This window comes from Muscardinus avellanarius (assembly GCF_963383645.1).
Source record: "Muscardinus avellanarius genome assembly, chromosome: 17".
Lineage (NCBI taxonomy): Eukaryota > Metazoa > Chordata > Mammalia > Rodentia > Gliridae > Muscardinus > Muscardinus avellanarius.
The window spans coordinates 38,398,089-38,425,919 of record NC_137803.1 but is presented as its reverse complement, the minus strand read 5'-3'; the positions used below and the strand labels follow the sequence as shown (position 1 = coordinate 38,425,919).

Here is a 27,831-nt window from a genome sequence, read left to right as displayed (position 1 = left end):
TCACATGGGTCGGTTCCCAGAATATGATGGAAGGAGCCTGGGTCCGGGGACTAGACTTTCCTTGGCTGTGTCGTCTTGAGCAAGCCCCCTTTGCCTCACTTTCTTCTTGTACAATAGCACCTAAATGCTTTACTCAGAGCACCTGTTTGATGCTGTCTTAAGTGAGACAATACTTGTGTAGCATCTGGCTCTCTGTGAGTGGCAGCTTTGATCATGGTGAGGGAGGCAGGCTTCCTTTATCTACTCCCTTCTTGGGAGGATGGTGCCAGACCTGATTGCCAGCAGAGGCAGACGGTGTCCTTCCTGTCCATGACCTCTTGCCCTCCCCACCTCAGTGATACCAGCGCCTGCACTTGGTGCTCAAGGATCCCTCTGGATATGGAGCTCAGTTTGCCTGCTTGTGCGACAAGCCAGAAGAGGAGGGAATTAATGATCCTTGGGCACATTCTCAGCCAAAGCCTGGTGAGAATCAGTGTATAAATACCCCGGCTCCCCGGTGCCTGGGTGGTAGGACTCTGGGCAGTGTGCCTGACACTGATTCTAGAGACTATAGTAGGGTGAAGTGCTTCTCACAGTGGAAGTGGGCCTGCCTGGTAATGCTCTCCTTATCGATCTCTTCTCTTTCCTGTAGCTCTTCTCCTCTGTTGACTGTGTTTCCTGGGGTTGCTGCCCAAAGCTTGTTTGAATAAGCACCACTTGCATGCAGATGCTTGTCTTGAGTCTGCTTCTGGGGGCTCTCAAATGAAGACATCTTCTAGTGCCTAAAGTTAGGCTGGTGGCTGCCAAATGTTTTATGCCCACTAATTCCACAGGGATTCTAGTCACCAGGATACAGTCTAGGTGACATAGCTCAGATAGTGTGAAGTGGGTTCTGAGACTGCCTCTTTAATAAGGCCTTGATGATGCTGGTCTGAGGTCCATACTTTAGCCAGTGTTGACCTCTGGAGGCTCAGATGAGGAGATTGGTGTGGGGAAGGGCAGCTTGAGTGAGGTTTGAAGAGGAAGGCAGGAGCTTTTGGGCTAGGTCCCAAAGCCCTGGGAGGGTTCCAGTGGGTGGGCTGGGCCTTTCCATGAAGAAGGGAAGCTGGGAACTTGCTGGACCTGAGGCCACACCCAATGTGAGCAGTACTTAGGGGGTAATTGGACTGCCTGGAGCTGACTGGCACTGTTTCACAGGCAACAGTGTGAGGAAGGCCTTCCATCTCATCTTCCAAACACACTGTCTCCATTTTCATCCTGACTCTGGGAGGAAAATTCAGATTTTCCTGGCTACCTAAAGTCTCCTCCCTCTTACTACCTGCTTTGGTTTGGATATTGAATCTCCCCTAAGAGCCCATGTGGTAAAGGCTTAGTTCCCAAGGTGGCACTACTGGGAGGTGGTGGAATCCAAGAGGTGGGGCTTGAGGTCATGGGGGAATGCTCTTAAAGGGGACTATGGAACTGAATCCCTTCCTTTCTGTATTCTTTGCTCCCTGGTTTCTGGTGTAAGTGGTTTTGCTACATGCTCCTGACATGATACACTGACTCACTACAGGTTGAAAAGCAATGGGGCCATTCTACCCTAGGATGGAACCTCCAAACTGTGAGTCCAAAATCCTATTCTCTATAAGTTAATTATCTCCAGTATTTCATTATAGTGATGGAAAGCTAATTAACAAATTACCATTCTAATTCTTTCTCCCTCACACACACACTGCAGAATTATGTCCTCCAGCCGGGCGTGGTGGCGCACGCTTGTAATCCCCGCGCTTGGGAGGCGGAGACAGGAGGATCGCGCAGGTTCGAAGCCAGCCGCGCTGGCGTAAGAGACCCTGTTTCAAAAATATAAAATAGGTCTGGGAGTGTAGCCCGGAGGTAGAAGGGCTTCCAGGAACCCCAGTACCACCAAAAAAAAAAAAAAAGAATTATGTCCTCCAACTCTGTGGAGTTCTTTCTGGTCATCACAACTCACAGCCATCTTCCTTCTTTGAAATATAACGGGACATATAGTCCAAAATGCATATGTGAACCATTTTAATTTTTATTATCCTCCAGTTTTTTTTGTATATGAAATAATAGTCACAGATTTTATTGAGGCAAAGGACCCTGACAGTCATCCATTCTCACATAATCGTCTTGTCATTAGTAACACCTGGATTATTTCTATTAATCCATATCATATAAAGGTCTTCTACATCTGACTTCCATTGTATAAATGAGAACACTCACACCTGAATCACTTAGCAGGTTGCTATCCTCTGTGTAGTCTGTCAGTGTTTGGAGGGTGGAGTGGAGTGTTGGGCATCATTTTGGCTATTCTGTGCTGGGCACAGAGTTGGTTACCAGACTCACCTTCAAACATGCCTGCCTTGTGCCCATTCAGCCGCTAGGAGATGAAGCCACCACATGGTGCCTTGGTGGTCCCATAAAGACATACCACCAATGCCTTTGGTCATGTGGGATGCAGCGAACTGCAGGAAACTTGGGGATCCAGGAGAGGCCTCATCCCCTTGAACTACAGCCATTTTCTTCTTACAACAATTATTTTCATGAGAAATTGAAGAATAAAGAACAATACTGCATTTTGCCATCATCACCCAAGGTTGCTTATCTTTGATTGTACATGGCACCCCGTGGTTCCAAAACCCCACTGGCCAACAATAGACACCTGACCCTCTGCTGGTGTATGCACATGCTCTCTAGAAGAAAACTCTCCAGTACTAGAACACATCAAGCCCAAAATAGCAACTCATGCACATTGTTTCCTGACTTCACTTTCTGGCAAAAGGTCAAGCAATCCTTTAGTGGTCTCTCATGAACTCACACAGGTATGGCCCCCATGACAGCCTTAGATACCCTCTCCTGAGGATGCATAGCTCCTTTCACATATGCTCACACACGTGCACCTGCCGCGACTGAACTGCCAGGCTAAAGCATCTTCCACGAAACATTTCCTTCATTCATCCACGGCCACAAAGTGAGGCCTTCTTGACCTTCTACTCCCCAAGCTGAGCTAAGCTGGGAGCTCTCTAGAGGGTCCTGGAGGTGATATGGATGAGGGAGGAGCAGTGAAAACAGACTTGCTGGAAGACCCCTGGAGGTGCTACGCCCAGAGAGGTCACTCAGCAGAACGAAGGACTGCTTCCTGCCACACAGGTATAGGCAAGCACTGGGGCCTGGGTCCCCCAGATGTGATGTTTAGAGTCAGTGGAGCAGCCTGGAACCAATGGGCAGGACACCTGCAGGGACTGAGAGGCTCCCTGGGGGGGAGAGGAAGAGAGTTCTTCAGTGGAAGTGGTGTTGGACTTGGTCCTCTCAGGATGAATGGAAACTCTCCAAGCAGAGGGAATGATGTAGACAAAGGGAAAGCCTGACGGAAATGTGCATGGGGCAAGAGCCCCATGGAGCTGGAGGTTTGTGTCCAGGAGAGGGTTTGCCACTGTCTCGACCTGAGGGTGATGGAGCCTGAAGGGTTGGTTTCAGGTGGTGAGCGTTCTACCTTGCCTTGACACCATTTTGGGGGCCTAGCTACAGGTTCTGCTTGTATCATGAACTGATCTCACACTGGCCTCCCAAACTATATTATAAACTCCTTCAGCAACAGGCTGTGTCCTGTGTGGGACATCCTAGTTGCAAACTGCACAGGTGTTGCTGCTGATTCAGGTGGTAACTGTGTTCCAGCCTTGAAGGGACCAGTGCTGCAGGAGATGAGGAGATGCCTGTCTGATATCCTTAGAAAGAGACCTGAGCAGAGGGCAGGGGTGGGCTTGCATCAGAAATGTGGCCCTGGCCTGGGGCATGCACCAGGGAGGGACATATCTGACCCTTGCTTTATTATACTTGTCACCAATGGTGGCAGGCAGTGGAGAGCAGGAGGCATGACCATCCTCATTCTCCTGCTTTCCCTTGTCCGCCTGTCTTCCTAAGTAATGTGAGTAATGCCAAGTCTATTATTCTTAGAAGTATAAAGTATGTCAGAGCTGGGAGGGACTCCAGAGGCAATCTGGCCCACCGCCTCCTTTCTGGCACAGAAGGTGGCTCTGGGGAGGGTCTGAGTGAGCTGAGCAGAGCCACACGGCTGGTTGTGGCAGCCTGTCCCTGGAGTCCAGGTTTCCTCCTCCCAGCTAGGCTGTGTGCACTAACTCAGATGCCCTCTTGCTTGTCAAGTACATCGCTGTGGACACAGGGATCTCTGGTTCTTTCAGCTAGATCCTTGAGGGAGTCTTACTGAGTATAGGACATGGGCTCTGTGGTGGAGTTCACAGAGAATATTTGGTCCCTGTGGGGGTCAAGAGTCATTTGTTTGACAAATGGAGCTGCCCCTAGCTAGCATGAACAGGGAAAGGAAGAAAAAACTGGTCAGTCTAGGAGGAGGGACAGTGAGTGCAAAGCCCCAGGGGAGGAGGAGGAGGAGGAAGAGGACTTCAAGAGGTTTCTGTTGGAGGGGAGCAAATCTTCAAATAGTGGGCTGGGGCCGTGAGCTGGCATGTAGGAGGAGAGGTGAGATCTGTGGGTGCCACAGATGTAGCCCCTGTGTCCAGCTGGCCCTATCTCTCCCTTTAAAGCCCTTCTGCCTCAACTCCAGGAGTCTTGGTGTTTCCTTCTGGATAATGTGCCCAAGTCTGTGTTGTGTGGTAAAGAGCTGTTGGGGTAGAAGGCCTGCATGGGCACAAACCTGCCCCTCTTACAAAGACAGGGGCTCCGAGGCCTGGGCTCTGATCCCAGCTCTGTCGTGAGCAAATACTCAACTCGTATCACTCAGATCCCAGATTCATGTGGGTGGAAGAGGAGATCTGGGCTGGGTTGGTGCTGAAATGGTAGTCACGGGCTACATGTGCCCTGCAGGTTGTGATAAAACCTCTGTGCCTGGAGGGAGTCTTGCCCCTGTCTGCTGCTCATCACCCCATTGCATTCACACCGTTTGAGGATGTGTCCTTGAACAAAACCTCCTGTTTCTCACACCTGAGGGACCCCTGGACTTGTTCTCCACATGAATGAGAACTAGTGAGTAAGAGGGAGCACTATGGTCCTGGGTTTCTCTGTCCTGCCTCTCACCCCATTCGTCACCCTGGAACAAGGTTTCTCCACGTTGGCACTACTGCCATTTGGGGCCAGATCATCACTGGGGAGAATGTCCCGTGCATTGTAGGATATTCAGCAGTGTCCATGGACTCTTCTCACCAGAGGTCAGGAGAATCTCCCAACAATGTTGCTTGGCACTGCCTAGTTGAGAACCACTGTACTATAGAACAGATTGACACTTCTCTTTAGGGACTATGGAGAATTATATATAATTCATTTTCTCAAGAGAGGAAGAGAAAAGCATGAGTTCAGGTGGGAGTCACAGAAGAAGGGCTGGTGAGACCCTTCATGACTCAAATACCCTTGAAGACTTTTCACCTCCTCACCATGATAGAGTCAGAGTGAAGCTCATTTCTCAGTGTTATGGGTTAAATAACAAAATATTAAAGTCCTAACCTCCAGTACCTATGAATGAGACCTTACTGGAAACAGGGTGTTTGCTGATGATCAAGTTAAGATGAGGCTATTAGGGTGGACTCTAATTCAATCTACTGTTGTCCAAGGGAAGATGATGTGTGGGAGCAGAGAGAACACCATCTATAACCAAAGAATGCCTGAGGCTTCCAGAAGCTCAGAGAGAGAGGCATGGAACAGATTCTCCGTCAGTCCCCTCAGGAGGAACCAGACCTGCCAACATCTTGATTTGGGACTCTCAGTGCCCAGAACTGTAAGAAACACATTTCTGTGGTTTCATCCACCCAGTTGGTGGTACTTTGTTGTAACAGTGCCAAAACTAATATACTCTGCAAGAAGGACAGCAGGGCTGGGGAAACCAATGGGGTATGTGGGTCTGGCTGTGAGCTCCTGATCTCAAGCAGAGATATATAGAGGGCAGCAGGGCCTGGGAGACTGGGGCAGGTACTGAGAGGACTGCATAGACACACTGTACAGAGGCAAACCCAATACAGTGCCTACAGGACAGACAAGTGGAAAAACATCACATTTCTTAAACTAAAACACTTTGATTGAGCCAATCACTAGAAGTTGTAAAACTACCCCGAAGAATTAACAGCCTCTGTACATGCTAACTACATTCATCATAAATTCATCTTTAGTTTCTGTTATCATATCACTGTCTCTGGGGACCTGGTCTTGTCATCATTTGCCCTTTATAATTTATTCATCTTGTTCTTGCCTGCATCCTTTCTACTTATCATTCATCTTTATAGTTGTACATAAAATTAGATGGATCCTTCAATGGCAGGGCTATCCGGGAGAGAGATGGACTCTGTCAGGAAAGCACCTGAAGGCTGGTGGGGGTCTCCCTTGAGTGGGACCCACTATGGGACCCACCACCCACTATGGGTGGGTGTCAAGGTAGAGATGGGGGTGGATGAGGGGAGAGAGAAAGGAGAGAGTGAGATGGAAAAAATGGTTGAGAATGAGAGGGGAAAAGAAGAAAATGCCCAGAGGGCAGAAAAAGAGGAAGAAAAAGAAGCAGAAAGAGAAGAGAAAAAAGAGGGAATGAAAGGCAGAGAAAATAGGGTTAAGGGAAAGTGAGAGGAATGGGGGATGAGGGAAGAAGCACTTTGACAGGGAGTGCTAGGAATTCAACTGAGCTTTTATTTTCTAAAATTTTGCACATTTACATCTTTCCTAATACACTCAAAGAAGATCACACTGAATTTCCATAGAAATGGCCCATCCCGAGTTGCTGTGGCTTGAGTCCCTTGGGAGTTGGGATGGCAGGGACATTGTCTGTCTGCTGGGCTGACTGGAGGTGGGGGTGGGAGGCCACAGGGAAGACTGCTAGTTTGTTTTGTATTCTAGGGTTGCCAGAGTGAGGACACAAAAGCCAATCTTTAACTAGTGAATTGGAACTTTAATGTTTACCAAGCAGATACATCTCCCCCTCCCGGCTAGCCCAGTGTCTTTACTGCGTTCTGGCCTCCTGCTAAGTAGACCTAGTTCTCCCCTTGCCAGTCCAGCAGAGGATCCCTTTCTGCAGCCGGAGGAAAGTGCTAGCCACTGCCTGTCATATCTCCTGGTTTTCTCTAGTCAGAAGCTTCTTCTTTGCTGGATGTGGTGGGTGGCTCATGCCTGTAATCTCAGCACTTGGGAGGCTCAGACAGGAGGTTAGCAGATTTGAGGTTATCCTCAGCAATTTAGTGAGACCCTGTTTCAAAATAAAAATAATAAAAGGGCAGGGGCTGTAGCTCAGAGGTAGAACTACCCTGAGTTCAACCACCAGTACAAAACAAAAACAAAAACAAAAACAAACAAAACAACAATTAAAAAAAAAAAAAACTCAGAATCTTCCCTATGACTATATTCCCAACTTTGAAAACAGGTGGGCTCTTCCTGGAAGACAATTCTCTGCAAACTCCCAAAGGCTGAAGGAGCTGGGACCAAGCATCAGGGCTGTATTTTAAGAAACACAATCCTTCCACATGGCCTCCTGTGCACTTGGGCCCCAGGCAGCTCTCAGAGCAGGCTGCAGCTGCCCAGAGCGTCTCTCAGGCAGGCAGGCCAGCTCTCGGTCCCTGTCTGCCTTGTAAGCCTCATCTCTGGAATATTTCTCAGTGCTCTCAACTGACATACTCATCTTACTTCCAGCTCTCTATTCCCACCTGTCCATATCCTGAGGGAAAACTTTTAGCTATTCCTGTACTCCACAGTCAGCTCTGTCCCCTCCAAACTCCTGAGGCACCTGGCCCTCACCTGCGAGGGAGAATCATGTTATCTTCCTCCTGGAATGGTTGTGAAGATAAAGTGAGACGACAGAGTCAAAGTGCTTGGCATCAGACCAGTCATAAAATAAGTGACCAACAACATCGACTGTAATTATTGAACGATTGCCCACACCAATCATTTTCTAATAACATCTGCTGCCCGATATTGTTGGTTATGCTTTTGTACACGTGGCTTCTGTCCCCAGTTTGATGGGTAATGCTAAGAGGGAAGGGGACGTGTTTTTCTTATCTCTGTGTCTTATGGGACACCTGGCCTGGTACACACTGGGGAAATGCTTGATGCTGAATTGAGAAATCACCCCATGTTCTACAAACATGTAGAACAGAAGAAAATGGGCTGTAGAAGGTCTGGAGTGCAGGAGAGAGTGAGATGAGAGAAAGAGAAAGAGAGAGAGAGAGAGAGAGAGAGAGAGAGAGAGAGAGAGAGAGAAAAGAAAAAATGAAATCACCCTGCCTAGACTCTGGCAGAAGGCCATCCTCAAAAAGATCCTGATGAGACTTCATGGTTTGATAATCTCATTCTACTAAAATAATGCCAAACTAAAAAGTAATAATCCATTTGTGACGCTGGTGCAGGATGACTCCATCAGCCATCAGAGCAGCTCGGATTAGGCTAATTCCCAGGGAAACTGACCTTTAGTGAGAACAGCACTGTGGTCTTGCTCCTGAGTTTCTATTTATCCCAAGAGAAATGTGACCTCTCCTCTTCAGTCCCCAAATGTGGACCTATGTCAGACTCACCTCTAGTTCTATCTGTGGCTTTGTTGTAGTTGGTAGTTGTGGCGGCAGTGTGTGTGTGTGTGTGTGTGTGTGTGTGTGTGTGTGTGTGCGCGCGCGCGCGCGCGCATGTGCATGTAATAACAATGGGATTAGATATCTTTCTGGCAACAGACTCTGTTACTTACTGGGAAACAGAATCTGGAATCTGCTACTTGTACTATCTTCCCCTCTCTTTTTCTCCTCAGTGAGAAAGTAGAGGGCTGATTTTAATGGATTGATTTTAATGGATTTTGAAGTCTGGAAAAGTGCCTAAATTGCTGAGTTTACCAGTTTTCCAGGTTCTTTTTTTCCCCCCAAGTTCATTCTCCTTAGACACAGAATGTGCTTGCTGGGGCATCTAGTCTGGTCACTCCAGACAAGAAGAGGTCCTCCTTGCCCCTTCATCCCAACCCAATAAGCAGTGCTGAACACAGCCTCAGCTGGCAGACACATGTGTTATTTGGTTGGGGAGAGCATTTTGCTTGGTGCTGGAGGCACATTTTCTCTGATCTCAAAGGAGAGAACCAACTAACAATAATAATGCCAGTTCTGTTTTCTGGAATCAAAATGACTGCACTTTAAAGCATAATTTTACTAGGTCATTTTGTTTCTCATTTGTCTGCTTGTGAGTTTGTAAGGGACAACGTGCCCTCAAACTTGGAGCTACAGTTCTATCTTTTCCCCTTGTCCCTCCCCCCACAGGCTGTGCCTGCCCTGAGAATTGTGTGATGAGGCTTTTGAGGCCATGAGTCTCCCCAAGAAGCCTTTGAAGAAAGGATGGTGTTCCAGGCAGTGCGTGGGGACTCCGGGCTCTGTTTCAGTCCTGCTATTAGCCTCTGTTTCCACTCCTCCTCTCGCCCACATACATTTGTGGGGTTTTTTCGCCCTTCCTCCCAAACTTACCCAACTTGTCTTTGTGATTTCAGAAAAATGCCACTGGATCTCCCAGTATGAAGGATTAGCACAGATTATGGGGAACAGTGTTAATTATCAGTGGAAGGGGGGCTGGCGCGTCGCTCCAATGTGCTCCTGATTTCCCCTGGGCCTTTCTGCCTGGTAATAAGCCTTCTTTAATCTGGCAGGCCCCTTGGTGAAATCAGCACCACGGACAGTGATATTGATTGCTTCTGAGAAACCATCACAGCTGCTCAACCAAATTACCTTTGATATGTGACCTTTAATGTAATTACTGCAACATCAAAGTATTTCTATAAATTATTAAAGAACTAATACACTCCATCATTTAGCGATTCTATTATATGTAAAATAAACAACCACAAGTTAACGTTAGACGCTGAATGATCCACACTCTCTCCTGAAATTCTTCCAGTTTCAGGCTTCTCCTCCTTTAAAATCCCATGTCTCTCTCTCCCTCCTTCTCCTTTTCTGTTTCCCCATCTGATTCCAGCTTTTAGCCGCCATGAAACTCCCCAGCAATCTCTCTCAAGCTGATGAAGGGCCTCCCATAACAATGTGGTATTTTCTATTCCATTTGGGTGGCTCTGAAATATCTATCACAATCTCCCCCAAAACAAAGTACCATAAACACTTTATTAATCAGCACAAACCTTTCTGAGAAGCCTTTGATTATCTTACAATATGGCTTTATGCTTCACACATAACGTGGGGCGATGTGGAGCATATTTCTGCCATCTTACAGAGGGCACCCAGAAAGTAATTACTGTAATATATGTGCATGTAGCCGCGCCACTAAAAAACCAACTGGGAATGGCCACCCTGCCAGAGCTGGGCTCCACACAAAATCTGCGCGTCGCTCCATTTCCATATATTTGCATCCGGGGGTATGTTATTAAGATGACTCAGTCTCGTGCTTTGCAATCACAAATACTCAAATGCAATACAAAGGCTGCCTTAATGAAAGGACCGGACTGTGCAATTCAGCACTCCCCACCCTGAACGGGTAAGAAAAGATCTCTGATGCAAAGGGAGGCTGTCCCCGCCCAGAGTTGTATTTTTTCTGTCTACCTGGTTAACCTTTCCCGCTGTGGGGCAGAAATGGAAACGTGTGTTTACATACGGGTTGCTCGGTAAGAATGTAAACATGGATGTGTACGCGTGGCAGTGCATACATAGAGAACACACGTGCTTCCCTTCAGCGACCACTGCATAAGCTAAATACCATATATTTATAATTTTTTGAAATTATGCCCACAAACACATCTTTCCATTTATCTTTAGATCCTCAGCAGCCGTATATCTCCCCCCTCCCCATCTCTCTGAACCCACAGGAGAGACCGCGCAGACCCTTGACCCGAGGAACACTTCTTATTTTATGGTGATGAACTAGCCTCGATAATAGCCATGGCTGATATCACACCCAGTTAGGGGGGCCATAAATAATTCTCCTCTCCCCCGCACAGAAGCTATAAACCAGGGCCGAGGCGCGATAGTTTATCAAAGACGAGGGCTGGCTCCTTAAATAAACCGCGGTGATCTCACTTGCGGCGCCGAGCTGGGGAGGGAGGCGCCCCCTCCCTCCGCGCCCCACCTGGGGAGCCGCGGGCTGGAGGGATGGTGGGCCCGCGGGGTCCCGCCGGTGCGGAGCGGGCGCTGCGCTGGGGCCGGGACGCGCCCCCGCTCCCGATGCCCGCGCGGGCCGTGCGCGCAGCAGCCGCCTTTGGGCTTCGTGGCGGTGGCTAAGTCCAGCCCCCGCCAGACCCCGTCGGGCCTGGACTCCAGGAGCCCCGAAGCCGGAGCCCTAGCCGGCGCCGCCGCCCTCGCCCTCGCCTTCGCCCTCCCCGGCCTCGGGCCCCGCCGCCCGGCCTCCCCGAGTCGCCCCCTGTCGGCGCGCCAGCCGCTCGCGCCGGGCGGGCGCCACTTACCCCGGGCAGAGTCTTCTGCTCGTGCAGCGCACTCTGGGCCTTCAGCGCTGACTCACGCTCGCAGTAGGTGAGGAAAGCGCAGCCTGGGGAGGGAAGCAAGCGCGGAGAAGGGTCAGTGGGGCGCCCCCGGCCCGCCGCCGCGCCCGCAGCCCGCCCCCGGCCGCCGGCCGCCCGCCCGCCCTCCGCTCCAGTCGCTCTCCCCACCTCTTTCTCTCCGGGCACTCTCTTCGGAGCTTTCTTGCCTCTCCGAGTTTCCTTCCGTCTGTCTGCCTCTCCCTCCCGTTGCTTTTCTATTTTGTTCCCTCCGCGGAGTCTCCCCCCCCCCACACCCCCTTTCCCCTCGGGTCTCTCCCGGTCCCCAAGCCCTGGCGCCTCTGGCAACTCTGCCCTCTCCCCGGGGCTCCCTGCTGGTGCGGTCTCTGTTTCAGCTCCAGCCTCCCAGAAGGGCTGCTTTTACCTAGAGCCCCCAGCACGGCTGGCCACCCTGGACCATGAAACCTGCCCCCTTGTAGAGTGCAGGCCACTGCTCCCCCAGAGATGCCTAGGGACCCTCAAGTAAAGGCTCGTCTGTGTGGAAGACCCTGGGCCAGGTTGCCCTAATAAAATGAATGGGCTGTCACGTGTCTCCTGTGTCCCCTACCCCAAGCCCTGCTGTCACATTTGGGTGACATAAGGGCAGTAAGGGTCTTCACATTCAGCTTAGTCAGAAGCCTTTTTGAGCTACCCAGTCCACTGAGTCACAGTGCTGGCCTGAGGCCTACTTTCCCTCTGCCTCCAAGCCCGGGTGACCCCTATTCTTGGCCACACATCTCCCATCTGGCCTCAGTCTCCCCATCTGCAAACTGAGAGCGGTGAGCCAGGGATTGCCACAGTCCAGTCTTGCTCTCCAACTGAGCGATTCTAACAGTGCCCCAACATTTCTCCAAAATATTACTGGGGACCTGGATTGGCCCCGGAATCTGCTAACAGGGCTGACTTTTGTTCATCAGACATTGACAGGGAAAGAGAATGTTTGGGGATGGGAAACATCCTCCAACTGCCCAGTATAGGGGTCTCTTCCTCTGCCTGCAGGTGTGGCTGAAAGTGGCTTTGAAAGGCCTGAGAGACTGGAAGTCATGTTGAAAGGAAAAAGCCTTATTTAGCTAAAACAGGCTGGAGTCCAGTGGGTCCCAGGCATCTCAGACTTTGCAGAGCCACCCAAGGTCCCAGACCCTGCAGGATGGCCGGTCCCCTTGTTCCATCTCTTTCATCTGCTCTGGCCTCCCCCACAACGTAGTCACCTGCACCCCACTCCTATGCTTTCAGTCTGCTCACTCAGGAGTATGCTTTCCTTTACATTTCACTTCCCTCATCCTCATCCATCTTGCAAGAATCTGACTGAGTTCTGCCTGCTTCAGGCAGCCCTCCTTGACGTGTCTGGCCCATCTGCGGGCAGCCTCCTTTCCTGACCATCCCAGCCAGCTGCTGGGTCCTTCTCATGGCCGTTTACTTTCTGCATGACTCCCCTTTTCCTGGGGCCTATGGGCTGGTGATGGTGGTCTGGTGCCTATAGCAGTTCTGGTCACTAGGCTTTCTGGCCTCTTGGTGCCAGGCAGGGAGGGTTCCCAGTGTTCTCTGCAGCAGCTGACTTGTCAACCATCCATAGAACCCCTTCCTCCTCTTCTAATGCAGAAGAGGATGGTCCTTCCTCCCCTCCTCTCCCCTCCTAGCTTCAGAGAGGAGGCAGGAAGGGAATATGTGTACAAGGGACATGGAGATAAAAGAAGAAAGCAGGGAGAGAAGCCCAGGAGACAGAACTCAGCTCCCTGTGCCTGTTCTCCCTCCACCCGCCCCAGGCTGGAGGAGCTGCCAAGGAGCCAGTCTCCCTCCCCTGTCAGCCTCCACACCATCCCACCTCCTCCCCCTTCCCGGCCACTGGCAGACGGTTATTGATGGAGACACGGGGACTGAAATGAATAGCGGTCAGAGGCCCCTGTGACGCGGTCCCGCGTGCTGCCGCCTGCCTCTCCCGGGGCGTCTTTCCTCCGGTCCCCTTGTTGGCCTTGTCTTCTGCCTGCAGCCGAGAGGCAGCCACTGCCTCCGCTGCTCACAAGAGAGCCAGACTGGGACAAGGTCAGGGGCAGGTTTGGAGAAGGAAAAGGAGGGAGGAGGAGACGGAGGAGGAGGAAGAGAAGGAGGTGACCATATTGTCTCCATGGTCCAGGATAACAAGCAAAAGATTCCCAAGAAAGAAAGAATCTGTTGCTTTTGTCCAGCTTCTGGGAGACAGTTTTTGAGAGAGCTCACAATTTTATTTTGTCCCAGGGTCTTTTGGGGAACCCTATACCCTGTGAGACCTTCCCCTGCCATCTCTGCCTCTGAATTTGTTTCCTCCCAGTCTTCCTCTTTCTCATTTCCTGGCTTCCATTCTCTTTTCTAGCCCCTCCAGACACACTGTAACTCAGACTCTTTGTCAAAAATGCCCCCCATCCGACCCCTGGGGCCTGCATGACTTACTTGATCCTTTATTTCTCTCAGGCTTCTGCTCAAATGTGACCTCTTTTGACCCCCTTATTTAACACAGCCCCCACAGCCAGTGCACGCATACCTTATGACCCTTATCCAGTTTCCTTTTCTATTTAGTACCCACCGCTCCCTGACATATTAATATGTATTTGCTTATTGATTGGCAGTCTCCTCACACTCTGATGAGGTCAGGAACTTTGTTCAGTTCTCTTCCTGCCTGGTTCTCAGTGCTAGAACAGGGGCAGGAGCCCCACGTAGATCAGATGGAAGCAATGAATGCCCAACACCTCAGCTAATTTGATGAACAAAGGGTGATAGGTGTGCTGAGGATACAGAAACGGTGCTCGGAGGCTGCGAAGAGCTGGCCGGGCCTATGGTCCTTGAGGCATGGTGCTCCCTTGGCATTCGTCTATGAGGGTTGTTAGGCAGGGGCTGCAGTGGCTCCTGCCAGGCAGGTTTCCTTGGGCTCCTCCAGCCTGACAGTGCATGCTCCTCGTGCCTGGCACACGACTGAGTCTTCAACCAGTCCGAGAAAAGGCTGATGCACAGCTCTGTCCAGGGGAGCCCAAGGCCCTATATGGGCCACTTGCTGATTTGTCTTTCTGAACCTCAGGTTCCTCATCTATAAAATCAGAGTTGTTATTCCCCTCAGAGCTTCCGAGGAGACCTACTAGACTGTGGGCATTAACAATCTCTGCAGAGGCCACTAACTGCAGAGCATGCTGTAAATCTCAGTTCCCTCTTGTGAAGCAGCTTAGAGAGGTACGGGATCTCCCTCTGCCCCTCTGCAGGGGGACCAGCTGCACACAGGGGCCAACTGGGCAAACCCACTGCATCCTTCTCCAGCCACAATCCCACAGTTGGATGTGCGTTGGCATTCCACTGGGAGAGTAGTTGTCTCACTACTCCTCCCTGGCAGACAGCAGAGCCCTGGGGGTGTGGCAGCTTTGGTGGGGAGGGGTCTGAGAGAGGGCAGCTTGACATCACAGGGTGACCTAGATAGTGTTGAACCTGGGTGCAGTTTGAGATGGAGCTCAGGGTGGCTATGGGAGAAGATACCCAGGGCCAACCACTAGAGACTTTCTGGCCTCTTATGTAGGGAATGGGGCCAGAGCACCCAGAGACCCCACCCAGAGCAACCACTTTGACCTCCAGTGGCTCCCTGGTCTTCCTTAGCTACAAGACTGGTACAGCTAGAAGGCATGGAGATGTGTCTGGCAGACAATGGATCTGCCCAGTTGTCCTAGGATGCACTGAGGTATCCCCAGAGACATCTCTGCTACAGCTTGTTGGGACCTCGCAAGGTAGGTGGGAGACAGAATGCTCTCAGGGAGCCCACTTTGAACTGTTCAGGACAGCGTGGGAGGAGCTTGTACACAGCTCAAACTTGGGGCCCTTCATGAGGAGGGGCTGGTGGTACAGAAATATGTCCCTACCTTCAGGCCCAGACATCCCCTCCCAAGTCTCCATATGTATAGTCTTTTTGCTTACAGAGGATAGAACAAAGGTCCATTGTGGCTGTTTGGACTAGCCAAAAAAAAAAAAAAAAAAAAAAAAAAAAGAAAAGAAAAGAAAGCCATCTAAATGTCCCTCAGGGAAGAAATGTTTTATTTTAAAACTGTGAATACTCTACAGCAGTTAAAAAAGATGAAATTATCCTAATTGTACCAACACGGAAAGCCACGTTGTCAGATGGGAAATGTGAGTTGTAAAATAATCTACCCCATGTATACACAGCGGAGGCATACTCCACTTCTACCATATGTACTCCTGTCTGTATTTACATGCAAAGGACACAGTCTAGAAGTCACACCGAGCTGAAAACAGGGATCCTGGGGTGGGGAAGGGGATGTCTTCCATGACTTTTGCTTTTCTTTTTTGTTTAGTTTGACACATTTAGACTTAGAATATATTCTTGTATCACTTGTATAATTAAAGAAAAAATCTGTGGTAAAAAAGGAGAATGGCATAAAAAGAAGGTAGAAAAAGTGGGTGAGCCTGACAGGAACCAATATCCTGTTTAGAGGAGACAGGCAAAGATCTGCCAGCCATCATTGGCTGCCCTGAGGGAAATTATCCCAGATGGGGCTGTTCTCGCCCAGCCTCAAAGCTTCCTCCCCACTCGAGCTGGGTGTGGCAGTGGGGGTTATGGAGCTGGTTCTCTCTGTCCTATAAGCTGTAAATGTAAATTGTTTCTGTCCACTGCCCTGGGCTCCAGGAGTTGGTGTTTGGGGATGGAATCCATTATGGATCAGACAGACTCCCCAACACCACCCTCTCATTCTCCAAGGGCCCTCCCAGCTGTGTGACACTGACAGTGGGGCCGTGGGGTGAGTAGCTGCACTCACAATCCTGAGGAATCTCAGATGAGCTTTGGCTTCGCCCTGCCCTCCTCCCGAAGGTCTGCGCACTCTGTCTCAGCCTCTCTGAGACATGGGGTTGGGCAGGATAGAGCTGAAGCCTGTCTAAGCAGGAGTAGACTTTGGAAATCACCTGGGGTGGGTTTGGGGACAGACAGATGACAGAATTAGAGAAGTCACACGACAGTGCTGCCATCTGCAGCTGGTAACCTGGACTCCTGCAGCACAAGATGGACCCCATCCTCCCTTCTCTGGCCCACACGGACCTGAGTCTCCCAGTCGGTCACAGTTCTACTGTGTGTGCTGAGCACTCTGCACTTACATTTCCTTAGGTAGCCACAGAACCGTTTCCTGCTTTCCATTCTTCTTTACTTGTCCCCTCTATTTACCACTCATGTCCTGTGTCTTTGAATAGACTGTCAGCCTTGTGAGGGTGGGGAGAGCACCCTCCATATCCCTAGGACTGAGTGGAGGGCTGAGCTTCTAACTAAGGAGACCCAGGACTGGGGCAGGGAACAGAGGAGATTGGGAACCCTGAGATAGAGACCAGGTGGGGAAGGCGGGGAGGGGGTGGGTGTGGCCAGAGCAGGTGAGAACCAGCTTGGGAGGGGCAGCCAGGGGGCAGTGGAGGGGGGGCATTGTCAGGTGAGGGAGTAGACCTGTGGCAGAAACCCTTCTCCAATAGGGGCATCCTGTAGGCCTAATACAAGGGGCCCTGCTGATGCCTGGGAAGGTGGGTGGGACCCTCTCCCAGGTAGGGGAAAAACACAGCTCTACAGAATTAATTGCACGGAGATGGCAGTAATTTACAAAGCCCCCGTGTGCGGGGATAAAAGGCCCTTGTCATTGTGAAGTGAAGGAAGTACAATTTCCTGCCCAGCTCTGAACAGGGCTGAAGCCTGGGGTGTAATCATCCTGGAAGGGAAAGCTCCCGATGTGATGCGCTCCCTCCTCCCACCCCAGCCTGGCCTTGGCTTCCTACTAATTGAATTACAGAATTAGCCAGAGGAAGGTGGCCTTAGAATAGGAAGATCTGGACTTTAATAAAACATCAGATCCTCAAGCCCTGGAATCAGCTGGCCTGGAGGAAGTGAGAGAAAGCTGGGCGTGGGGAGGAGACAGAAGCAGGAGACCCACCAGCCAGAACCACGGGCTGAGGAGGTGTGTTGGTTGTCACCCATCACTTGGCCTTGCAAGCATATTCACTGGAGCCTCCTTTAAAGAATAGCATGTGCTTTAAGGCATACTGATTGATGTGAGCTTTTTCGGGGGTCCCGGAAGGACTTCTGCCCCAAATCTCTACTCTCTGACTGGCCCTGACTCCCGAAACTCCGCCTCAGAGCATCAATTCCTCCATGTTCTCACCTCAACTGCACTTGAGATGCTCTGAGGATTTAACGCAGAGATCAGCCCGCTGCTGAGAGGTGAAGGCAGACTCTCAGGTGGACAGAGAGAGGAGGGCATGCCAGCCGGCTGCCCAAGAGAGGGTTACTGGTGTTCAGAGGCCACCCTGTCCATCCAGCTTCTGAGCCCATTATCTGGGTAGGCCAGGGCAGCTCCCGGGGGCCTCCTGAAGCCGATGGCCTCCTGCTCCGAGAGGTAGACACGGCTACAGAACAGTCCCTCATTTACACATACTTCCCATGAGCCTGCCCAAGCCTGCGTCTCCTTCAAGATCCACCTCTGGTTCTGTTCCTTGGTGGAGCACTGACCAGCGCTCACTGTGGTTTCACTTTCTGTGGCTTTCATTAGGCCACAGCCCATGGTCTGCCCCTGAGAGGGAGTCTTGATTCCCCATTTCAGTGGTGAGCCAGGGGAGGATGGCCAGGGGCTCAACAGGCAGAGCAGCCAGTGGGAGAAAGAAGCCAAGGGTTGCGTTCTACTGCTCTTCTTTCCACATGACCCTCAGGCCATCTTCTCAGGACCTTCCCTGGATGCCCCTGCCACCCTTTACACAGACCACTCTCTCTCCTCCCTCTCCTTGCCAGTATTCTAACAATTCTTGCCAGTCTCCCCTCTCCATAGGAAAGGGATAGTGACCCCCATCCCACCAGAATGTAACTCTGACTCTATTGGACTAAAAACACTCCCCTTCCCTCTGTGGCCTTCCCCATGCCGCCCCCCCTTGGAGCCACTGTCCTTCTAGAGGTGGCCTAGCCTTCCTCCCTCTATGAAGCCTTCCCTGACTACACCAACCTAGCACTTCTTAGAACCCTTGGCGATCATCCCTCTCATTTGGCAGTTGGAATGCATGTCTTTGCCTACTTTGCATTTTATATGTTTGCCCACAGTGGGGATACTCTACTGTAGGAGTTGCTAACTTCGGGGACCCCCTTCTCCCCCAAGAAGCAGGCAGCCTACTGTGCAGAGAATGTTAAACTCCATTCCATTGTTTGGTTGGGCGTGAGGGAGTTGAAAGGTTGGGGACAGTGGCTGGCTTCAAGGGAGGAGAAGTCTGGAGAGACGAAGAATGAGGTCTGGGGAAGTCAGTGGGGGAAGCCATCCATAGGGGCAGCCTGGGGTTGGGGGTGATGGCTGCAGAGGTGGGGAAGGGGAGCATGGATGGTTACCCCAGCTTCTCCTTCAGGGCCTTTCCTGGTGCTGAACTCTCATCCCTAGCTCTATGCTTTCAGGCTCAGCCCTGTCCTATATCCTCTTTAAATTAGAAACTCCAGAGAACTAGGTCCATGCAAGAGTATTAATGGGTTTTGCAGAGATAAATGCCATTGTGATACCCTGGGAAGGAGTGAGCCTCACTGAGACTGAGCCTCACCGTGACTCTAAGCATGTACTATCCTCCCATCAGTTCTTTATGCCCTTAGCAGGACAGAGAGCACACAAAGATGGGGTGGTCCACCCCACCCCCCACCCGCCACACCTAGACTGGGAAATCCAGGGAACAGGACTTGCCTCCCCTTTCACTTCTTGCTGGGCTCTAGGTAGCAAGTTCAGAGCAGGGGGCCATGTTGGCTCTGGATGAAGCTCTGTAGACCTCAGAGGGTTAAAGGACCAGCCTACAGATCCTTTGCCAAGTGTCTCTTCCTGCCAGTTGCCCTTGTTTACACCCTGAGTGCTCGAGAATTACATGTCTGGTGTCAGCTGCTCCATCTTACAGTGCTGTGAGAAAGGACAAAAAGTGGACATGACAGATTGGTGGCCTCTCTCCTTTCTTAGCAAAGAGCTCCCCCATCTCCTGCATGGACTGGGGGGCTTATGAGGCTCAGGAAGGTAGGCACTGGCCCAGGTTGGTGCCAGCCTTTCCGATGCTGGGCCCATGGGAGAAGTCAAATCTGCTCAACCAAACACATGTGCTGGGCTTTTTCTACAGCCATAGGCTGCTCCTGCTCTCTCTCTCTCTGGGCTGGCAGACCCCCCAGGAGAGCACAAGGGTGCTCCATTCATGCTCTTCTCCAGAGGGCTTCTGCTTGCAGAATGCTGCCACAACCACAGTCTGGTTATTCTTATGCTTCAGCTAGTGCAACATGGCTGTGGTAGTGGGACAGACCCAATGTCTCCTGATAGTAGGTTTGGGGCTCAGTCTGTCACCCACTCTAGGGGTTCAGTGAAGTGTTTGAGGACAATATGAGTGTGGGTGCTCTTCAGGGAGACACTAGGCTCCCTAGGTAGAAGATGTTCTCCCTTTCCATCCCTTACCCCATGGCCTTTACTCGGGGTAAGGGGCTCATGGGTGACCTTGCCTCTTCCTGCTGGAGTCGGTTGAGGCAGTCCTGATCTTCCACTAGTACAGGGGCCCCTCCACTGTCAGCAGCCAGCATGAGCCAAATTCTGCACAGTGGGCATGGGCTGAGCCTCAAGGTTGGACTTTAAATGCATTTAGGGCATTTGGTACTCACACCAGTGCCAGAATAAATTCTTTGCTAGAGCCTGGAAACAGAACTGTATTCCTTTCTAATTAACCTGTCCAGGGAGTTCATATCTTTCATTTTGAGTTTTCTAAGAATAGGATGAGAAGCCAAGCTTCGCTTGGTGGAAACATCCCACAAGCCTTCAGAGACTTCTCTGGTGTGGTGGAACCCACCTCTAAACCTTGTGAGATGGAGAGCAGGCAAGGTGTCAGAGAAAAGCGAGGTGGACATTGCCTGAGTTGAGGTGGGAAACTGCCTCCCCAAGCACACACAGCTTCTAAGACCTGTTCAGCTCCCACCCTTGCCGGAATTTCTTCTCTGGATCTGGTTGCTGGGATCCTCAGCACCTCTGCATGACCTGGGGACACAGCTTGGTTCTCATGTGACATGCTCGAGTCTTTAGTGAATGGGAACCACATGTGTCTCCCAGGTTCTGATGACCTGCATAACTTTCTGAGTAGCATGTGGGTCTTAGAAATGCAGAGGGAGCTCGGTATATACTTGCTGATTTGTGTAGAATTCCCCTTGCTGGAGCTTTACATGGCAGTAGGCTGTTTAAAGGGAGATGGGGGTTGTTTCCCCAGGAGTGGTCTCTTCTCCAGGCAGAGGGAAGCTTGGGGGAATCTATGCTTTGGTTTTTTTGCTCCCTCTCCACAAGCCTGAAACGTCCAGACACATCCACAGATTTCTGTCTGCTCACACAATATCCTTGTAAGTATGTGCAGGGAATTGGCTTCTCTGACTCCATTTTTCAATGAAAGGAAATAGATTATATCATCAAGATAGTGGACTTTTGAGTCTCCTTGTGGCACAGACTCATCCTCTCTGTCACACTCCTTGGCCATATTCCTCCAGCAGTGTGTCACTCCTAGGTCTTTGCCCTTGAGCCCCCGCAAATGTACCCTGCTCCTGGGTCCTTTCCTAGACCCTCCTACTCTGTGAGGCCAGTCCAACGGGCAGTTATGGAATGTAATTTTCCCTAAATTCCTAGCCCTTGTTGGTTCATTTTTTTGTGTGTGGTACTGGGGATGAAACCCAGGGGCATTCTACCTCCACGTGACACCCCCAGCCTGATTTTTTTATTCTTTATTTTGAAACAGCGTCTCACTGAGCTGGCAAAGGGCCTCACTAAGTAGCTGAGGCTGTCTGCAAACTCGGATCCTCCTGTCTCAGCCTCCCAAATGCTGGGATTACAAGCGTGGGCCACCACACATGGCTGTTGGTTCTCCTCTTAAAGAGCCCTTCCATAGTCATGGTGGAAACACTCAAATGCATCTGTGCTTGAATGGTGTTCTGCTGTTCTAATCTGTAGGAATCACATTTCTCCAACTAGACCACAGCGCATGGGGCTCCAGCTCTTCTCTCAGATCCCCTATCAAGCACCAAGATGGCAGCTTTGTAATGGCGGTTGGGTTGAGTTGATCAGAATCCAGAAGGGAAAGGTGTGCCCACTCCCTTTTGATTGCAGAGGAACTGGGTACACAGGGCACTCTGTACCTGCCATGTGGTGTGAATTAATCTCCCCTCTATCCTCCAGCTTCCTTCTAACAAGCCCTAATTCACTGAAAGGACAAAATAAAACAAAACAAAAATTAATAAAGAACATATATAAGCACACCAGCCAAGAAATTCCAACCTCAGCATCCGAGACAAGCTATTTTAAAAAGACCAATAGCTAGGAGTCCCATATTATAGGATCAATGTTTGGAAAATGTGATTTTCTTTTCAAACACAGAAAAACAATCTCACACAGTCCTGGCAGGCCATGGTCCAGCTCTCAGTGGAGGGCGTCTTTCTTTCATGAACTTGCTGCTTAAGCCACTATTTTAGCTGGGCTTTGGGCTTCACCCAACATCAATTTCAAGTTCAATCCTAGTCATTTAGTAATATTTAATCTGAAGGCTGTGGCACAGAAGGAGTCAGCAGATGTGACTGGGGCGCTAGCCTCATAGAGCTATCTCCTCCTGCCCTCAGAGTACCAGTTGGAGGTATCATTTGCATTAGGGTGGAACTGGCCCAGCCATAGGAGGGGCTGCAGCTACTCCAAGTCACCTTTCATTGCTGATTCACAAGCAATGCCCAACGTAGCTGGAAGAGTGGGCAAGTGGGAAAGGTGACCATAGAGGTGAGACAGAGACCAGCATCAAGATCTATTTCTTCTTTCCCCAGAGGATCCTCTTCCCCATATGCACACAGAGTCCACTGAGAAAGAAACTGAGTCAACTAATCAGCTGACTCAAGCAAAGGACCCAATAAGCCAAGTGTATGTGATTGGAGGTACTGTCACTTGCGGGTGGAGTGAAAAGATGATTCACAACCTTTTATTGATAGCCCACAATTTGCCAGATGATGAAACACATATCCTCGTGCTTTAAAGGAGACCCCGAGCAAATATACTAGCAAGGCAAACACAAGCACCAAGCCAAGATTTGTGCAGGACCTATTGGTGGCACAGACAATAGCAGTCAACACAGATTTTTTTATTTATATGCTGAGCATTGTCCTAAGTACTTTATATGGATTTACTCATTTAACACGACTCTATTAAATATATGGTTTTTATCCCCATTTAACAGGTGATAAAACAGAGTCAGCAAAAGCTTGAAAACTTGCCCAAGATCTTGTGGTCAAGCCCACAATATTCAGCATGTGAAGCAGCGAAGGCTGCCTTCGGGACCCAAGTGTTGAACCTGGGACCTTATAATCTCCCTGAGAAGGTGGCCCACCTTCATCTGGGAAGAACTCAGAGTAGGATCACCAGATTGAACCCCCAACCCAGAAAAGCCTTGAGAGGATTATGTCTTTGCATGTGCAGGTGTGTGTGGAGTTCCTGGAGTGATCTGGAGCCTGAAAGGGCACCATCCCTGTCAAAACTGCTCCAGACACCTTCCTCAGTCTCTTTCTTTGACTTTTTAACTTTTCCTTCTTCCTCTTCCTCTTCCCTTCTCATCTCCTTTTCCCTTCTGTCCTTTTCTCCTATTTATTCCCTTTCCATTCTTCTCCTCTCCCTCTTTCTCTTTCTCCCTCATTTTTGTTTTATGTTTTATGGCCGGAACCCCATATCCTATGGTGTCCACCTATTTAATTTGCCGCTGACTACTGACACCATTTTTTTCTATCCCTCGATGATGGTAACATGAACCTTGAGTTTTCTGTCACCAGCTGGCTGGGGACTCTGGGAAAACCACCCAGCTCCTGTGGCCTGAATGTCACCATTTACAGGATGTCTGGAGGCATGAGATGGGCTGCCACTGTGGAGGGAGGTGGTCTGGCTACGACAGCAGCTCTGCCTTGTTCTAGGGGCCTCCGGTTAGCTCAGGCGGCCTCTCCCTGAAAGGGAAAGGGGGATAGGACACTTACCTCTAGGTGTTATGGTCTCTAGTAGAGTCCCTGGGATGCAATTGGTGTGTGTGTGGGGTACTAATATTGCTATCATTGTCAGTAGCAATCATTGTAATGCTTAAAACCCCCTACTATGTAAAAAATGGCTTTAGCCTTTTTACTGTCCTCTTCCTTTTGTAGAACCTACACATGTCACTTGGTTATAACCCACACGTACATGCTTGCCCAGGACCAAATACCTTTTCTGTATTTTCTGCACAGTGCAGGCCAGCACATGTGAGGCTCAGAGCGGCTGGTGGTTTGCATTCATAGTCTCAGATGCCAGTGTGTTTTGTTTACCTTGTGTATCTAATATGCTAATGACAGGAGGCAGTAATGAGCTGGCAGGGACCTGGGTGACAAAGAGCTGGCTTCATGCTTCCCCAGAGAGGCACCATAGGGAGGATTGTGTGTGTGTGTGTGTGTGTGTGTGTGTGTGTGTGTAGAAATTGTCAGGACCTGGGGATGAGGGCTGGGAGGATTGGAGAGAGGAAAGCGGGCATGTTTTAGACAAGGTTTAGAAGAGTCAGACTTCCTGATCAGGAGCTATACAGGATGCTGGCAGCCTTTAGAAGGGACACCTAGGTGGGGTGGGGAGCCCTAGAGGTAGCCATGGTAGAGAATGAGGAGTAATTCTCCTGTGGGAAGAAAAGGGATGAAGATCAAGCACCTGCATCCACACTGCCTGTTGAGTTCTTGAGAGGATGCTGTGAGCTCCGTGAGAGTAAGGACTGTACCGTCTGCTGTGGACCTTGTTTGTCCTGCTCTTGGCATAGGGTCTGTCATGGAGACAAAAGCTTAGGGTGAGGGTAGGTGGTGATTTGCATGAGAATTGTGGCCAGGGGCCTCCAGGAAGCAGACAAATTAATTGCAGCCTCCAGTAAGTCAACAGACCTCCCTTGACCTCAGTTCCCTTTTTTGTGCGATATGTTTGATACTCTGCTATGATCTGTGTCTCCAGTGTTCAGGAAAGTCCTGACACAAAGTGGGACTTTGTTCATTGATCAGTTTGTTTGTTGATCAATGAATGAATGGCTGAGAGAGTAGAGTGGGAGAAGGAGGATCATAGCTTTCTCTAACAGACTAGGAGAAGGATGCATGTGTGGCTCCAGGTTAGGAAATCATCCCAAGACAACATGTCTGGTTGGTGAGAGGACTGGAGGTCAGGCCCAGTGCTGGCTTTCTAAGTGAGTGAGGAGAACAAGTGTCTAAGAGGCTGAAGAGCCCAGCCCATCCCAAGCCTAGAGGAGGGGTAACAAGCCCCCCAGTTCAGCATGAAAGACCCAAACTGAGGGAAGCACACTGCGGTCCACAGGTGGAGGCAGGCCAGAAGAAGGGAGTGAAGTCCAGCCTGGGTCCCGCCCTTCCTGGATGGATGAGGGACCCTGACAGGGCTGGGTAGGGGAGGGGGGCATAGCTCTGTGATGCTTGGTGTTCTTAAGAGGTACACAGGGTCCTAATATCTGTCCTCACTGACCTCGAGAGTGTCTAGGGGGCGAGAAAGAGAGGGGCTGAGAAGGGGTTTTGTGGGAACCCAGGACCATGGCTCAGTGAGCAGCAGCAGAACCACCCTAAGGCCTGACATTATTACCTGCCTGGTGGGTCTGACTCCTGTAGCTGACTGGGTCTGTTTTTGTTTCCTTGGATTTACCCTTTCTCATGAGTCTCTTTAGCCCATTTCTTTGTCTTGGCTGAGCAGAGTTGGGGGCTGCAGTGGAAGAAGGAGGGAGTGGCCCAAATGTGCATGAGAAGGCTGCTGAGGCTTCAAATTGTGAACAGACTCCGACTCACTATCAGAGGCCAGGATAGGGCTCTTCTGTCAAGACTAGACCGCTGAGGCCCTGGCTTCCTTGTCTGTATATCCCAACCTAAGTACCAGGTGGGTCTAGGGGAAATTCCAGAGACTAAAAATAGGAAGCAAGAATCAGCGTTCTGGATCTGAGTCCTGCTTCTACTGTTCCTCCTTCTGCCTGAAGGCCAGATGGGACCAAATGGAGCAACAGTTCCTTCAATAAGGGCCCGGTATTCCCTGCTCTTGCCCAGCCCTGGATTGGGGAAAGAATAGGAGAGAAAGAAAGGCCATTTGGCTTTGGCACAATCCAGCCTGGGGAGGGGATAGAGGGAACATGGAGGAAGTGTAGGGTAGGACTAGGAGCCAGGGGTTCTTCTGGAGGCAGGGTATGCCACCTGGGGCCTAAATGAAGAAAGGGAGGAGGATGGAGAAGGAAAGGGCCGTGCTAGTGGCTAAACAGGAACCTGGGAAGAGGGAGGGCACTTGTAGTACAGGCTTTGTCTCTGCAAATGCACGCCAGTGTGGACCAGCCTGGGCCAGCCTGCTCTTCTCTCCTCCCTTCCTTTTCTCCCTGTCTCTTTTCTTTCCTTTTCTCTCTAGTTAAAGATGTGTTTCAGGAAGCACCAGGAGGAAGGAAAGGACATGCACGCGCACAGAGCTACGTGAGATGCCGTGGTGGAATCACGTTCTATTTTGTGTGCCACGATCTCGCAGCACAGCGTGGGCTGCCTCCGCCTCCCACCGCAGTCCCCCCATGAACCTCGAACCACTCAGCCGCCCGTTTTTGTCTACGGGTCTATATATAGCGATCGAGATGCACGCTCTGGAATTGGATTTGATGTAGCCCTCTGGACTCGAGCTAACTTTTGGGGAGTAGTTTTCTTGGTAGCCTGCCAGTCCAATTCCTCCCTCATGAACACTAATTACCGCACAGACCTTCTCCATGAAATCGGTGCTGAAGCCATTTCCATCCAGGCGGCTCTCCAAGACGAAATTTTTCTACTGGGAACCGACAGCCGCAAATAAACCTACCATCTACTTAGCAACAGAGAGCGAGAGCAGGCAGGAGGTGGGGAGGGAGGGAGGGGTGTGGGAGAGTGGGAGGGAGAGAGGAGGGGAGGGCTCCAGCTTCTCCCTCCTGTTCTTTATTTTCCAGAAAGGATGTAATCATCTCTCACCAGGAAGATGGTGCTGGGCATCTCATAAGACAGCATAGGGGCCGGTGAGAGCCCAGGATGCCTGCAAGGCCGGTTCCTGGTTGCCTCGCTTGGCCAGGACCCTCCTGTGCAGCCGAGGCAGACCCCTGACTGCTCCAGTTTTTTTTTTTTTTCTTTCTTTCTCATCCTAGCCTGCTTCATGTCACTGAGGCCTGGCCCATGCCTGACTCCTTCTGTATGGCCAGAGAACTGTCTCAGTTGCCCTCTGGGCCTGGTGAATTCACACTCATCAGCCAGGGCCCAGGTAATATTTTACTTCTTCCAGGAAGCCCTCCCTGAACCTTCTAGGTCGCACGAGCCTCCTCCATTCTGAACTTGAGGGCTGTGCCATGCACCTAGCTGGAGTGGGTGCTGCCCTCCTTGCGTCCTCATTGAATCTGCAGCAGCTGCCCCAGGAGGGTGGCCCTGGAGGGAAGGCATCTTATGTCAGCTGGGGTTGGAGCATCACCGCACACCTGCGCATAGGTGCCTTCTCCATTTTGGAGAGGCTGAGCGGGAGGCTTCTGGAGGTCAGATGGAATATTCCCAAGTATGTAGAAAGCAGGAAGAGGCAGAGTTGAGGTTTGAATGAGTGTATCTGCATTCAAAGCCCAGATGCTGCTCCTTCTCCCCTGGCCTCCCCTGGGATGGCTCTGTGGCAATGCCTGCTTCTGCCACCGTCCGTCTGCTGCAAAGGTCAGCCCAGGCCTCTGCTCTCAGCCTCCATGCCAGGAGCACTTGCATCCAAAAAACAGGAGAATTTAATTTCCCCAGGAGGTTCATGAAGGCCCAGGGCAGGCTCTACGAGCTCTTCTGACCACTGGCCATTTGCCAGGTTCTGGGTTCTCTAGCCAACAAAGCCTGAGTGGCCCTCGGAGACAGTCTTGGGGGTCACAAACCATGGCCAAGCTTACCACTTGGCAGAAAAGCTTCCCCCTCCCTCAGCCTCTCCTCCCCATCCACATCCTGTGCCTTGTGTGTGCCCAGAGACACCACACCAGGCCCAGCTCACCTCTCCCAGAACCCATAGACTCCATTTCTGAGACCCATGCCTCCAGGATGTGCCCTCCCAGCAGTCACTAAGACGGGGGCAGTGTCAGTTCTGCCACCGAGGCCTGGGGAAGTCCTTCCCTCCCCAGGTCTCCATTTCTCCACCTATGACACCGACATGATGATCCCCGCCCTACCTCCCTTGCCTGGGTGGGTGAGGTGGGCAGTAGGAAGCTCTGAGAGCCAATCTATATCAGTAGTGTCCCTCAAGGGTCCTGTTCCAGTTATTCCACTTACTGCTCACCCAGGAGTATTTCCTATCTTCTCCCTGCCCCATCCATGATGGGTAATTAAGGCTGGAGCGCAGCTCTCCTCTCCAGTAAGA

General features: G+C 50.9%; 1 protein-coding gene across 50 annotated transcripts in view; it reads right to left on the bottom strand.

Annotated features, from left to right (window-relative positions):
- Positions 1–27,831, bottom strand: part of CELF4 (CUGBP Elav-like family member 4) — a gene marked incomplete at both ends in the record, with an annotated part of 282,956 nt that overhangs the window by 195,839 nt on the left and 59,286 nt on the right. For all 50 annotated transcript variants that reach the window (XM_080714363.1, XM_080714333.1, XM_080714364.1 and 47 more), the window contains one exon: positions 11,357–11,439. In XM_080714363.1, coding sequence (XP_080570489.1) covers positions 11,357–11,439 — 83 coding nt within the window. The remainder of the gene's footprint in view (positions 1–11,356; positions 11,440–27,831) is intronic.